The sequence below is a fragment of the Somniosus microcephalus genome, chromosome 33, assembly GCF_052327205.1.
Source record: "Somniosus microcephalus isolate GS21.2 chromosome 33, FLI_Smic_1.0, whole genome shotgun sequence".
In the NCBI taxonomy this organism is placed as follows: Eukaryota; Metazoa; Chordata; class Chondrichthyes; order Squaliformes; family Somniosidae; genus Somniosus; species Somniosus microcephalus.
Window position 1 is genome coordinate 35,449,800 of NC_141019.1, and position 14,685 is coordinate 35,464,484.

General features: G+C 54.6%; 1 protein-coding gene across 2 annotated transcripts in view; it reads left to right on the forward strand.

Annotated features, from left to right (window-relative positions):
* Nucleotides 1-470: 470 nt before the first annotated feature.
* The window catches only part of dctn2 (dynactin 2 (p50)), a 70,581-nt gene continuing 56,366 nt past the window's right edge, over nucleotides 471-14,685 (forward strand). The window contains exons 1-2 of one of the 2 annotated variants that reach the window (XM_085973035.1): nucleotides 471-569; nucleotides 651-713. In XM_085973035.1, the coding sequence (XP_085829161.1) occupies nucleotides 678-713 (36 nt within the window). In that variant the 5' untranslated portion in view covers nucleotides 471-569; nucleotides 651-677. The other variant, XM_085973037.1, reaches the window with a different exon arrangement.

A 14,685-nucleotide genomic window follows, 5' to 3' on the forward strand; every position in this document is an offset into this window, starting at 1 on the left:
GCGGATGTAAAAGATGCGTGGTCCACTATTAGGAAGAGCGAGGTGGCAGTTCTGTGGGGGGGGGGGGCAGGGGCGGGAAACAGATTAGTAGGTCACTGATCACATTTGCTGTCCGTGGGAGCTTGCTGTGCGCAAACTGGCTGAGGCGCCGCCACCCTGGCATTGCAGCCGTTTCGTTCAATAAAGGAAAAAAGTACCATCATTGGATGCGAAGGGCTTTGGGGGACATGAATGCAAGATCTGCCTCTCTTTCCTTGCCTTTGCAGGACTGTCTGAGATCACTGCAGGTCAAAAAAAGTGGGGTGGTGGTTGGGTGGACTACAAATCCCAGCCGGCATTGCGGTAGGCGTTGTCCGACGCGGTGACGTCACCCCCAGTGTGACGTATGAATAAGGCAGGGAAAGAGCAGCTGGACTACAAATCCCAGTCGGCATTGCGGTCGGCGTCGTCCGACGCGGTGACGTCATCCTCCGCTATAATAATAAAGAAAGGGGGCGGAGCCGGTGAAGAGGCGGGCACTCTCGCGAGAGCAGACGGGCGGTTGTCCGAGCGCCGGCGGCCGAGACGCTGTGAGGAGAATTTAAAATCAAATTATTATTATTCATCAATCATACGTCGGCTGAATCCTAAAAGCTTACCTTGTTTTCCAGTCGAAGAGTCTGCTGGTCAGAAGGAGAATGGCGGATCCTAAATATGCCAACCTGCCGGGCATCGTAAGTAAGAAGCCTGAGTGAGTGAGTGCGGAGGGCCCGGAACCTTCCAGATGGTTCCAGAGCCTTCCAGATGGTGCCAGAGTGTTCCAGGTCCCGGCGGAGCCGCCCTTGTTGATGGCGACCGGTACCGGCCTCATTATCCCGGCCTCCCTGTCAGCGGCTGTCCGCCTGAGAGAGTGGGCGGCAAACCCCGCCTACTTAGCGCCGGCCCCGCCCCCTGATTGCCGGCCCCGCCCCCCTCAGCTGGTGTCCGTCTGGGAGGGTGGGCGGCAAACCCCGCCCACTTAGCGCCGGTCCCGCCCCCTGATCGCCGGCCCCGCCCCCTCAGCGGCTGACCGTCTGTGTGTGGGCCGCAAACCCCGCCCACTGATCGCCGGCCCCGCCCCCTCAGCGCCGGCCCCGCCCCCTGGTCGCCAGCCCCGCCCCCTCAGCGGCTGCCCGTCTGTGTGGGCGGCAAACCCCGCCCCCTGATCGCCAGCCCCGCCCCCTCAGCGGCTGTCCGTCTGAGTGGGCAGCAAGCCCCGCCCACGGATCGCCGGCCCCCGCCCCCTCAGCTGCTGTCCGTCTGAGAGGGTGGGCGGCAAACACCGCCCACTGATCGCTGGCCACGCCCCCTCAGTGCCGGCCCCGCCCCCTCAGCGGCTGTCCGTCTGAGGGTGGGCAGCAAACCCAGCCCCCTCAGCGCCGGGACCCGCCCCCGGACCCGCCCACTCACAGCTAACCCCGCCCCCTCAGCGGCTGTCTGTGTGTGGGCGACAAACCCCGCCCCCTCACCGGTTGTCCGTCTGAGAAAGTGGGCAGCAAACCCTGCCCCCCAGACCCACCCACTCACAGCAAACCCGGCCCCCCGGACCCGCCCACTCAGCAAACCCTGCCCCCCCAGACCCACCCACTCACAGCAAACCCGGCCCCCCGGACCCGCCCCCTCACAGCAAACCCCGCCCCCCCTGGGACCCGCCCACTCACAGCAAACCCGGCCCCCCCCGGGACCCGCCCACTCACAGCAAACCCTGCCCCCCAGACCCACCCACTCACAGCAAACCCCGCCCCCCACCCCCGGGCCCCGCCCACTCACAGCAAACCCCGCCCCCTCAGTGGCTCCGTCTGAGACTGTGGGCGGCAAACCCCACCCCCAATCGCCAAACCCAGCCCCCTCAGCTCTGGCCCCGCCCCCTCACCGCCTGTCCGCCTGAGGGTGGGCAGCAAACCCAGCCTCCTCAGTGTCGGGACCCGCCCCCCGGACCCGCCCACTCACAGCTAACCCCGCCCCCTCAGCGGCTGTCTGTGTGTGGGCGACAAACCCCGCCCCCTCAGCGCCGGACCCCGCCCCCTCACCGGTTGTCCGTCTGAGAAAGTGGGCAGCAAACCCTGCCCCCCAGACCCACCCACTCACAGCAAACCCGGCCCCCCGGACCCGCCCCCTCACAGCAAACCCCGCCCCCCGGACCCACCCACTCACAGCAAACCCCGCCCCCCCGGACCCGCCCCCTCACAGCAAACCCCACCCCCCGGACCCGCCCCCTCACAGCAAACCCCGCCCCCCCGGGACCCGCCCACTCACAGCAAACCCCGCCACCCGCCCACTCACAGCAAACCCGGCCCCCCCCGGGACCCGCCCCCTCACAGCAAACCCGGCCCCCCGGACCCGCCCACTCACAGCAAACCTGCCCCCCAGACCCACCCACTCACAGCAAACCTGCCCCCCGGACCCGCCCCCTCACAGCAAACCCCACCCCCGGGACCCGCCCACTCACAGCAAACCCCGCCACCCCGGGACCCGCCCACTCACAGCAAACCCCACCCCCGGGACCCGCCCACTCACAGCAAACCCCGCCCCCCGGGACCCGCCCACTCACAGCAAACCTGCCCCCCAGACCCACCCACTCACAGCAAACCTGCCCCCCGGACCCGCCCCCTCACAGCAAACCCCACCCCCGGGACCCGCCCACTCACAGCAAACCCCGCCCCCCCCGGGACCCGCCCACTCACAGCAAACCCGGCCCCCCGGACCCGCCCCCTCACAGCAAACCCCGCCCCCCGGACCCGCCCCCTCACAGCAAACCCCGCCCCCCGGACCCACCCACTCACAGCAAACCCGGCCCCCCGGACCCGCCCCCTCACAGCAAACCCCGCCCCCCGGACCCACCCACTCACAGCAAACCCCGCCCCCCCGGACCCGCCCCCTCACAGCAAACCCCGCCACCCCGGGACCCGCCCACTCACAGCAAACCCGGCCCCCCCCGGGACCCGCCCCCTCACAGCAAACCCCGCCCCCCCGGGACCCGCCCACTCACAGCAAACCCCGCCACCCCGGGACCCGCCCACTCACAGCAAACCCGGCCCCCCCCGGGACCCGCCCCCTCACAGCAAACCCGGCCCCCCGGACCCGCCCACTCACAGCAAACCTGCCCCCCGGACCCGCCCCCTCACAGCAAACCCCACCCCCGGGACCCACCCACTCACAGCAAACCCCGCCACCCCGGGACCCGCCCACTCACAGCAAACCTGCCCCCCAGACCCACCCACTCACAGCAAACCTGCCCCCCGGACCCGCCCCCTCACAGCAAACCCCACCCCCGGGACCCGCCCACTCACAGCAAACCCCGCCCCCCCGGGACCCGCCCACTCACAGCAAACCCCGCCCCTCCCGGACCCACTCAGCAAACCCCGCCCCCCTCTGGAACCGCCCTCTCACAGCAAATCCTGCCCCCCCCGGACCCGCCCCCTCAGAGCAAACCCCGCCCCCAGGACCCGCCCACTCACAGCAAACGCCACCCTCGGACCCGCCCACTCACAGCAAACCCCGCCCTCTCACAGCAAACACCACCCCCGGACCCGCCCACTCATGGCAAACCCCGCCCCTGGGACCCCGCCCACTCACAGCAAACCCCGCCCCCTCAGCGGCTGTCCGTCTGAGTGGGTGGGCAGAAAACCCCGCCCCCGACCACCGGCACTGCCGGCCCCGCCCCCTCAGCGCCGGCCCTGCCCCCCTCACCAGCTGTCCGTCTGAGAGGGTGGCCAGCAAACCCAGCCCCCTCAGCACTGCCCTCGCCCCCTCAGTACCGGCCCCGCCCCCTCACTGCCAAACCCTGTTCCCTCAGCACCGGACCCCGCCCTCCCTGTCAGCGACTGTCTGTCTGAGAGAGTGGACGGCAAACCCCGCCCCCTCACCGCCAGGCCCCGCCCACTCACCTCCGGCCCCGCCCCCTCACTGCCGGCCCCACCCCCTCAGCGGCTGTCCGCCTGAGTGGGTGGGCAGCAAACCCAGCCCCCTCAGCGCCGGGATCCGCCCCCTCAGCGGCTGTCCGCCTGAGTGGGTGGGCAGCAAACCCAGCCCCATCAGCGCCGGGACCCGCCCTCGGATCCGCCCTCTCACAGCAAACCCCGCCCCCTCAGCGGCTGTCCGTCTGAGAAAGTGGGCAGCAAACCCCGCCCCCCCGACCCGCCCACTCACAGCAAACCCCGCCCCCCCCGGACCCGCCCACTCAGCAAATCCCACCCCTTAGACCCGCCCCCTCACAGCAAACCCCGCCCCCGGACATGCCCACTCACCGTAAGCACCGCCCCCCGGACCCGCCCCCCTGATCGCAAACCCCGGACCCGCTCACTCAGTGGCGGACCGCGCCCACTCACCGCCTGCCCCGCTCACTCACCGCCAGTCCCCACCTGCCGGACCCGCCCCCTCACTGCCAGACCCCTCCCCCCCGGACCCGCCCACTCACCGCCGGACACTGCCCCCCAGACCTGCGCACTCACTCACAGCCCCACCCCCCCCAGACACGCCCACTTAGTGCGAGCCCCGCCCACTCACCCACAGGCCCACACCCGATCTGCCCACAGCCCCGCCTACTCACCGCGAGACCCCGGTCCCGCCAACACACCCACAGCCCCGCGCCCGGACACACCCACTTAGTGCGAGCCACGCTCCTCTCACCCACAGCCCACCCCGCCCACAGCGCTGACCCTGTGGACGCTGGCAGTGGGGCAGCCATCACCGACCCTCTCCGCATCGCCCTCCAGAATGTCCGTTCACTTGCGAACAAGGCCCTTGCCATCCATGAGCTTATTGTGGATAATTACATCGACATCATGGCCCTGACGGAAACTTGACTGAGGGGCGATGAAACCCCACCCTTAAATGAAGCCTCCCCACCTGGCTATACCTTCCACCACTTGCCCCGCTCAGACCGCCGTGGCGGTGTGGCTCTCGTCACCAAATCACATCTGGGTCTGTCCCCCTACTCCTCCGGCACGTTCTCCTCCTTTTGAGCACCTCACCTTATTCCACCCCTCTCACCTCTCATTTAAAATCTCGTTCTCTGCCGCCCACCCAAGTACCATAAAAGATTTATCACCGATATATCTTCACTGCTTTCCTCCCTCAGCCTCTGCACCGAGCGACTTCTCATCCTCGGTGATTTCAACCTCCATCTCAATCCATCATGCTCTCTCTCCTCTGAGTTCACTATCCTCCCTTAATCACTCCCTCCATGTGAACTCCCCAACCTATATTCACGGCCACCCCCTCGACCTTGCCATCTTTCGTGACCTCGCTACTCCCAACGTGTCAATCGCAGATAAGACCATCTTTAACCACTTCCTTGTATCGCTCTCCACCCACATCTCCCTTCCACCGCTCCCTCCAACCCTACTTCCTTCTGTGTCCACCCCTGGAATAAACTCTCTCCCAACTCTCTTACAACTGCACTTATGAAATCCCAACTGTCCAGCCTCTGGTCCTCCATTCACCATGACATTTCTGCAGCTACCGATCTGCTCAACCACACCCTCACCACCACCTTTGATGCCCTAGACCCTATTAAAACAATTACCCTCTCTCACCCTGGCCGTTCCCCCTGGTATGGCCCTCATCTTCGCTCCCTTAAGTCCAAGGGACGCAGACTTGAACGGATATGGCGGACAATTGGTTTAGCCATTCACCGCCAGATCTGGCTGGACCACATAAAGCATTATCGGGTCCTGCTCTCGTCTGTCAAAATTGCTCACTATTCCAGAATCATTCCGGAATGCAAAGATAAACCCCGGCTTCTATTCTCCACTGCGAACCGTCTTCTTAAGCCCCTCTTCCCCTCTCTCCTCCACCCTCGCCTCCGACAACAAGTGTGAGGAGCTCATGGGCTTTTGTCTCTAAGATTGAGACCATCCGTTCAGCTGCCTCTGCCACTTCCCTTCCTTCCCCTAGCCCACCAGGCCAAACTTCCACTAAGGTTCCCCCCGCCCTAGCCCTGAACTCGCATCTTTCTCCAGTTTCTCTCCGATCTCCCCTCATGACCTCTCTGCGCTCATCATGTCCATGAGACCCAACTCCTGCTCCCTCGACCCTATTCCCACCAAACTGCTGACCACCCAACTTCCTTTTCTGGCTCCCATGTTAGCTGACATTGTTGACGGTTCTCTCTCCTCAGGTACTGTCCCCCTCTCCCTCAAATCTGCCGTCATCACCCCGCTCCTCAAAAAAAACAAACCTTGCTTTATCCGTCCTTGCAAACTACCGCCCCATCTCCAACCTCCCTTTCCTCTCCAAAGTCCTTGAACGTGTTGTCGCCTCACAAATCCGTGCCCATCTTTCCCGCCATTCCATGTTTGAATCCCTCCAATCAGGTTTCCGCCCCTGTCGCAGTACCGAAACGGCTCTCAAAGTCACAAATGACATCCTTTGTGACTGTGACAAGGGTAAACTATCCCTCCTCGTCCTTCTCGACCTGTCTGCAGCCTTTGACACGGTTGACCACCCCATCCTCCTCCAATGCCTCTCCACCATCGTCCAGCTGGGTGGGACTGCACTCGCCTGGTTCCATTCTTATCTATCTAATCGTAGCCAGAGACTCACCTGCAACGGCTTCTCTTCCTGCTCCCGCATCGTTACCTCTGGTGTCCCCCGAGGATCTATCCTTGGCCCCCTCCTATTTCTCATCCACATGCTGCCCCTTGGCGACATCATCCGAAAACACTGCGTCAGTTTCCACCTGTACGCTGACGACACCCAGCTCCACCTCGCTCGACCCCTCCACGCTCTCTAAACTGTCCGACTGTTTATCCGACACCCGGTTCTGGATGAGCAGAAATTTTCTCCAATTAAATATTGGGAAGACCGAAGCCATTGTTTTCGGTCCCCGCCGCAAACTCCGTTTCCTAACGACTGGCTCCATCCCTCTCCCTGGCATCTGTCTGGGGCTGAACCACACTGTTCGCAACCCTGGTGTCATATTTGACCCCGAAATGAGCTTCCGACCACATACCCGCGCCATCACCAAGACCGCCTATTTCCACCTCCGTCCCATCACCCCCTGTGCTCGCTGACCTACACTGGCTCCTGGTTAAGCAGCGCCTCGATTTCAAAATTCTCATCCTTGTTTTCAAATCCCTCCATGACCTCGCCCCCTCCCTATCTCTGTAATCTCCTCCAGCCCCCTACAACCCTCCCTATCTCTGTAACCTCCTCCTGTCCCTACAACCCTCCCTATCTCTGTAACCTCCTCCAGCCCCTACAACCCTCCCCATCTCTGTAACCTCCTCCTGTCCCTACAACCCTCCCTATTTCTGTAACCTCCTCCAGCCCCCGACAACCCTCCCTATCTCTGTAACCTCCTCCAGCCCCTACAATCCTCCCTATCTCTGTAACCTCCTCCAGCCCCTACAACCCTCCCCATCTCTGTAACCTCCTCCTGTCCCTACAACCCTCCCTATTTCTGTAACCTCCTCCAGCCCCCTACAACCCTCCCTATCTCTGTAACCTCCTCCAGCCCCGACAACCCTCCCTATCTCTGTAACCTCCTCCAGCCCCCTACAACCCTCCCTATCTCTGTAACCTCCTCCAGCCCCTACAACCCTCCCTATCTCTGTAACCTCCTCCAGCCCCCTACAACCCTCCCTATCTCTGTAACCTCCTCCAGCCCCCTACAACCCTCCCTATCTCTGTAACCTCCTCCAGCCCCCGACAACCCTCCCTATAACTGTAACCTCCTCCAGCCCCCTACAACCCTCCCTATCTCTGTAACCTCCTCCAGCCCCTACAACCCTCCCTATCTCTGTAACCTCCTCCAGCCCCTTACAACCCTCCCTATCTCTGTAACCTCCTCCAGCCCCCTACAACCCTCCCTATCTCTGTAACCACCTCCAGCCCCTACAACCCAACCATCTCTGTAACCTCCTCCAGCCCCCTACAACCCTCCCTATCTCTGTAACCTCCTCCAGCCCCCAACAACCCTCCCTATCTCTGTAACCACCTCCAGCCCCTACAACCCAACCATCTCTGTAACCTCCTCCAGCCCCCTACAACCCTCCCTATCTCTGTAACCACCTCCAGCCCCCTACAACTCTTCCTATCTCTGTAACCTCCTCCAGCCCCCTACAACCCTCCCTATCTCTGTAACCACCTCCAGCCCCCTACAACCCTCCCTATCTCTGTAACCTCCTCCAGCCCCTACAACTCTCCCTATCTCTGTAACCTCCTCCAGCCCCCTACAACTCTCCCTATCTCTGTAACCACCCTGCAGCCCCACAACCCCCCCGCCCCCCCCCCCGAGATATCTGCGCTCCTCTAATTCTGCTCTCTTGAGCATCCCTGATGATAATCGCTCCACCATTGGTGGCCGTGCCTTCTGTTGCCTGGGCCCTAAACTCTGGAATTCCCTCCCTAAACCTTTCCGCCTTGCTACCTCTTTTTTTTTTTCATCCTTTAAGATGCTCCTTAAAACTGGGATGAGGGGGCTGTCCTATGAGGAGAGATTGTGTAGAATGGGCCGATACTCTCTGGAGTTTAGGTGATCTCATTGAAACATACAAGATTCTGAAGGGGGATTGACAGGGTAGATGCTGAGAGGATGTTTCCCCCCCTGGCTGGAGTGTCTCGAACCAGGGGTCACAGTCTCAGGATAAGGGGTCGGCCATTCAGGACTGAGATGAGGAGGAATTTCTTCACTCAGAGGGCGGTGAATCTTTGGAATTCTCTCCCCCAGAGGGCTGTGGAGGCTCAGTCGTTGAGTATATTCAAGACTGAGATCGATAGGTTTTTGGGTTCTAGGGGAATCGAGGGATATGGGGATCGGACGGGAAAGTGGAGTTGAGGTCGATGATCAGCCATGATCTTATTGAATGGCGGAGCAGGCTCGAGGCGCCGAATGGCCTCCTCCTGCTCCTGTTTCTTGTGTTCTTGTATGTTCTCAAACCAAGCTTTTGGTCACCTGCCCTAATTTTTCCTTATGTGGCTCAGTGTCATCTTGTCTTGTAATACTCCTGTGAAGCACCTTGGGGTGTTTTACTACGTTAAAGGCGCGATATAAATACAAGTTGTTGTCGTCGTGCAGAAGAGCTTTTATTTTTTTTTAAATGAACTACTTCCGATTTGATTCTGCTCCACAGGGAGTTTCAGGGCGTTGTCTTTTGTTCCCAGATTTTATATCTTATTGCATCTCTCTCTCTCTCTCTCTGTCTCTCTGTCTCTCTCTCTCTCTGTCTCTGTCTCTGTCTCTGTCTCTCTCTCTCTCTGTCTCTCTTTCTCGCTCCGGCTCTCTCTGTCTCTCTCTCTCTCTCTCTGTCTCTCTCTCTCAATTCAATTCAAATGCTTTATTGGCATGAATGAAGGTTTACAGGGAACCATATTGCCAAAGCTTACATAACAAAAAGTCCAGTTTTCCAACATTCTGTAGGTGTCAAACAATTCTGACCTTCGTTGGGTACATACAATATTACTTTAAACAATATTAATTTAAACAGTCTTTGTACATCAGTGGGTACATTCAGTGTTAATTTTAAACAGTCCTCAGGTTGTGACATGTTGTTACATATTTGGCACCAAGGTATGGTCTGTCTCCTTCTCCCAGGACTAATCTTAATTTTGACAGGTCATCCAATTCTTTGAAATCTGGGGTTGTTTGGCTGAGCTTGTCAAATAATATGTTTCTTGTTGTGTTGAATTTTTCACATTTTAGGAGGAAATGCATCTCTGTCTCAACCTCGCCGGCCAGACATTGATCACATATTCTATTCTCTCTAGGCTGCCAGGATTTCTTGTATCTTCCTTTTTCAATTGCCAGTTGGTGGTCGCTTAGCCTGTACCTGGTGAGGGTCTGTCTCTGTTTTGTGTCTCTGATGGTCGAGAGATAGTCTGCCAGTTTATATTCTCTTTTTAGGACCCGGTAACATTCTAATCTGCTTTGGCTTTTGGTTATTTTGTTCCAATGTTCCAGGTAGGTTTCTTTGCATTGTTTAATTATTTGATTCACTCGGATTGGTGTTTGGACGGCAGTGTTGGTCTGGGACTGGTCAGGGTCCGGCTGAGTAGGAGTACTTATTTTCAGTAGCAGCTGACTCAGGGGACTCTCTTTTCTGGGTTTAGCTCTTGGGTCTGGAAGGCTTTAAAATGAAGGGTGTCTGGGGAGCTAGATTTGAGATGATTTAGGAAGTTTAGTGCTCGTTTTTGGATGTTTATTATCAGTGGGTATCTGCCTAGTTCGGCTCTGCATGCATTTGTTGGTGTTTTCCTTTGGGTGCGAAGAATGCTTCGGCAAAATTCTGCATGTATGGCTTCTATTGTGTGTTTTTCCCATTTAGTGTAGCTTTGGTGATTGAGCGTGCCCCATACTTCACTACCGTACAGCGCAATGGGCAGGATTATGCTGTCAAATATTTTGAGCCAGATTTTGATTGGGATTTGGATGTTGTAGAATTTTCTTTTTATTGCATCTCTGTCTCTGTCTCTCTCTGTCTCTCTCTCTCTCCTGTCTCTCTCTCTCTCCTGTCTCTCTCTCTCTCCTGTCTCTCTCTCTCTCTCTGTCTCTCTCTCTCTCTCTCTCTGTCTCTCTCTCTCTCTAGTCTCTCTCTCTCTCTCTGTCTCTCTCTCTCTCTCTCTCTCTCAGTTTTCAGTTCAGTTCAGTTCAAATGCTTTATTGGCATGAAAGTTTACAGAGAACCATATTGCCAAAGCTTACATAGCAAAAAGGTACAGTTTTCCAACATTCTGTAGGTGTCAATCGATTTGACATTTGTTGGGTACATACAATATTACTTTTAAACAATATTAATTTTAAACAGTCTTTCTACTTCATTTGGTACGTTCAATATTAATTTTAAACAGTCTTAATTTTAAACAGTCCTCAGGTTGTGACATGTTGTTACATATTTGGCCCCAAGGTATGGTCTGTCTCCTTCTCCTAGGACTAATCTCAATTTTGACAGGTCATCCAATTCCTTGAAATCTGGGGTTGTTTGGCTTAGCTTGTTGAATAATATGTTTCTTGATGTGTTGAATTTTTCGCATTTTAGGAGGAAATGCATCTCTGTTTCAACCTCGCCGGCCAGACATTGATCGCATATTCTATTCTCTCTAGGCTGCCAGGATTTCTTGTATCTGCCTTTTTCAATTTCCAGTTGGTGGTCGCTTAGTCTGTACCTGGTGAGGGTCTGTCTCTGTTTTGTGTCTCTGATGGTCGTGAGGTAGTCTGCCAGTTTATATTCTCTTTTTAGGGCCCGGTAACATTCTAATCTGCTTTGGTTTTCGGTTATTTTGTTCCAATGTTCCAGGTAGGTTTCTTTGCATTTTTTAATGATTTGGTTCACTCGGATTGGTGTTTGGGCGGCTGTGTTGGTCTGGGGCTGGTCAGGGTCCGGCTGAGTACTTAGTTTCAGTAGCAGCTGACTCAGGGGACTCTTTTCTGGGTTTAGCTCTTGGGTCTGAAAGGCTTTGAAATGAAGGGTGTCTGGGGAGCTAGATTTGAGGTGATTTAGGAAGTTTAGTGCTCGTTTTTGGATGTTTATTATCAGTGGGTATCTGCCTAGTTCGGCTCTGCATGCATTTGTTGGCGTTTTTCTTTGGGTGCGAAGGATGCTTCGGCAGAATTCTGCATGTAGGGCTTCTATTGTGTGTTTTTCCCATTTAGTGTAGCTTTGGTGATTTAGCGGGCCCCATACTTCACTACCGTACAGTGCAATGGGCAGGATTATGCTGTCAAATATTTTGAGCCAGATTTTGATTGGGATTTGGATGTTGTAGAATTTTCTTTTTATTGCATATAGGGCTCTTCGTGCTTTTTCTTTTAGTGCATTCACTGCTATGCTGAAGCTCCCTGATGCTGTAATAGTTAGACCAAGGTAGGTGTAGCTCATAGTGTGTCCTATAGTGGTATCACTGAGGGTAAACTGGTATTTGTTTTCCTGACATCTGGGCCTTTTTTGAAAAATCATGATGTTGGTTTTCTTTAGATTTACTGTTAGAGCCCAATTTTGGCAGTATTTGTCGAGTAGGTCTAGTTGTTGCTGTAATCCCTGTTCTGTGGGAGACAGCAGAACCAGGTCGTCCGCATAGAACAGGGATTTCACTTCTCCATCCAGGAGACGGAGACCTGGTGACTCGCTTTGCTCCAGCATGTCTGCTAATTCATTTATGTATATGTTGAACAGGGTCGGGCTCAAATTGCAGCCCTGCCGGACGCCTCTTCTCTGGGTGAAGAAATCGGTGCGTTTGTCTCCAATTTTGACCCCGCATTTGTTTTTCAGATACATTGATTTAATAAGGTCATAGACTTTGCCCCCTATTCCACACTGAAGAAGTTTATAATAGAGCCCTTCGTGCCATATAGAGTCAAAGGCTTTCTTGAAGTCGATGAAACAGGCGAATATTTTCCCATTTTTTGTTTGGTGTATATGTTTTTCAATGAGGGTGTGAAGGGTATAGATATGGTCGGCGGTGCGGTGTTTTGGAAGAAAGCCTATTTGGTTTTTTCTGAGGATATTATGTTTGTTAAGAAAATCAAGTAATCTACTATTTAGAATACTGCAGAATAACTTCCCTAGACAACTGTTGACACAGATGCCGCGGTAGTTATTTGGGTCTGATTTGTTTCCACTTTTATATATGGGGGAGATTAGTCCTTGGCACCAGATATCGGGAAAACAGCCTGAACGTAATATGATGTTGAATAATTTGAGTACCGCACCCTGCATCTCCATATTGCTGAACTTGAGCATTTCATTTTTGATGTTGTCTGGGCCACAGGCTTTCTTTAGGTGGAGAGATTTTGTTTTTGTGGCCAGTTCTTTCCATGTGATTGGGGAGTCTAGAGGGTTTTGGTTGTCTTTAATTGTTGCTTCTAATGTGTGGAGTTTTTCTGTGACCTGATGTTGACTTGGGTTTGTTTTGTTTATTGGGATGTCTTTGTAGAGGTTTTCAAAATGTGTTCTCCAGATGTCGCCATCTTGGATTGGTAATGCTTGCAATTGTGTTGTACTCAGGTTATTCCACATTTCCCAGAATTGTTTTGGATTGGTGGAGTTTTCAATTTCTTCGAGTATTTTGTGGGTATAGTTTTGTGTTTTGTTCCTAATGGTGTGTTTATATCTTTTGAGGGTTTCATTGTATCTAGTACGTAGGTCCGGATTGTTTGGTTGGCGATGTTTTTGGTTTGATATTTTTCTCAGGTCTTTTCTGGCATTTTTGCATTCGTGGTCAAACCATTTCTTATTTTTATTTTGTCTTTTGTGACGCTTCCTCTTCTGTTTCACAAGGTCGGCTTTTACAGCTGCCTCATGGAAGATCATATTTATATCTTCTATGGCCATGTTTACACCATCTCTGGTGATCTCGTATGGGTTTTCTTTAAATTTTGATATTTTACTTGTGAGATCAGGTGACTTTAGTGCTGTGATGAATTTTTCTCCACTGTCTGGGGCCCATCTGTATGTCTGGTTTATTTTATGGAGCTTACTGGGTTCTTTTTTTGTGTCTGTAGTTTGGGCAGAAAGTTTAAGGTACATATTTATTTGGTTATGGTCTGAGAGGGGGGATTGCTGCCTGACAGTGAATGAGTTGATATCGCAGGGGTCCAGGTCAGTGATTGTATAGTCCACCACACTAGACCCAAGAGTTGAGGAGTATGTGAGTCTCCCTAGGGAGTCCCCTCTGAACCTACTGTTAACTATGTACAGGCCTAAGGCTCGGCAGAGTTGCACTACCTCCCTACCGCTTTTATTTATTTCACGATCAAGGTTGTTCCGATTTGCGATGGCTGGTGTGACATCTAAAGGGGTCTGGCCAAACACATGGTTGTTTCCCTGTGGGTCTATGAAGTCAGGTTCACAACCGGTCCTTGCATTTAGGTCCCCACATATTATCACCTTTCCTTGGGCCTGGAAATGGCTGATTTCCATGTGGAGAGTATCAAATAACTCCTCTTCGAAATATGGCGATTCTATTGGAGGTATGTAGATCGCACATAAGTAAACATCTTTTTTTGCTATTCCTATATTTTTATCTAGTTTTAGCCATACGTGTGATTTTCCCTGTTTTACCGGTGAGATGTGTTTGTCCAGTTCTCCCTTATACCACACCAATATTCCCCCGGAGGTTCTGCCCTTGCGTGTTTTAGTGTTCTTTACTGAGGGCACAATGATTTCATGGTACATTGGAGGACAGTGGGTCTCTGTCTCTCTCTCTCTGTCTCTCTCTCTCTCTCTCTCTCTCCTGTCTCTCTCTCTCCTGTCTCTCTCTCTCCTGTCTCTCTCTCTCCTGTCTCTCTCTCTCTCTCCTGTCTCTCTCTCTCTCTGTCTCTCTGTCTCTCTGTCTCTCTCTCTCTCTCTCTCTGTCTCTCTGTCTCTCTCTCTCTGTCTCTCTCTCTCTGTCTCTCTCTCTCTGTCTCTCTCTCTCTGTCTCTCTCTCTCTGTCTCTCTGTCTCTCTGTCTCTCTGTCTCTCTGTCTCTCTCTCTCTCTCTCTGTCTCTCTCTCCTCTCTCTCTCTCTCTCTCTCTGTCTCTCTCTCTCTGTCTCTCTGTCTCTGTCTCTCTCTCTGTCTCTCTCTCTGTCTCTCTCTCTCTGTCTCTCTCTCTCTGTCTCTCTCTTTCTCTGTCTCTCTCTTTCTCTGTCTCTCTCTCTCTCTGTCTCTCTCTCTCTCTGTCTCTCTCTCTCTGTCTCTCTCTCTCTGTCTCGCTCTCTCTCTGTCTCTCCCTTTATCATTTTAAAA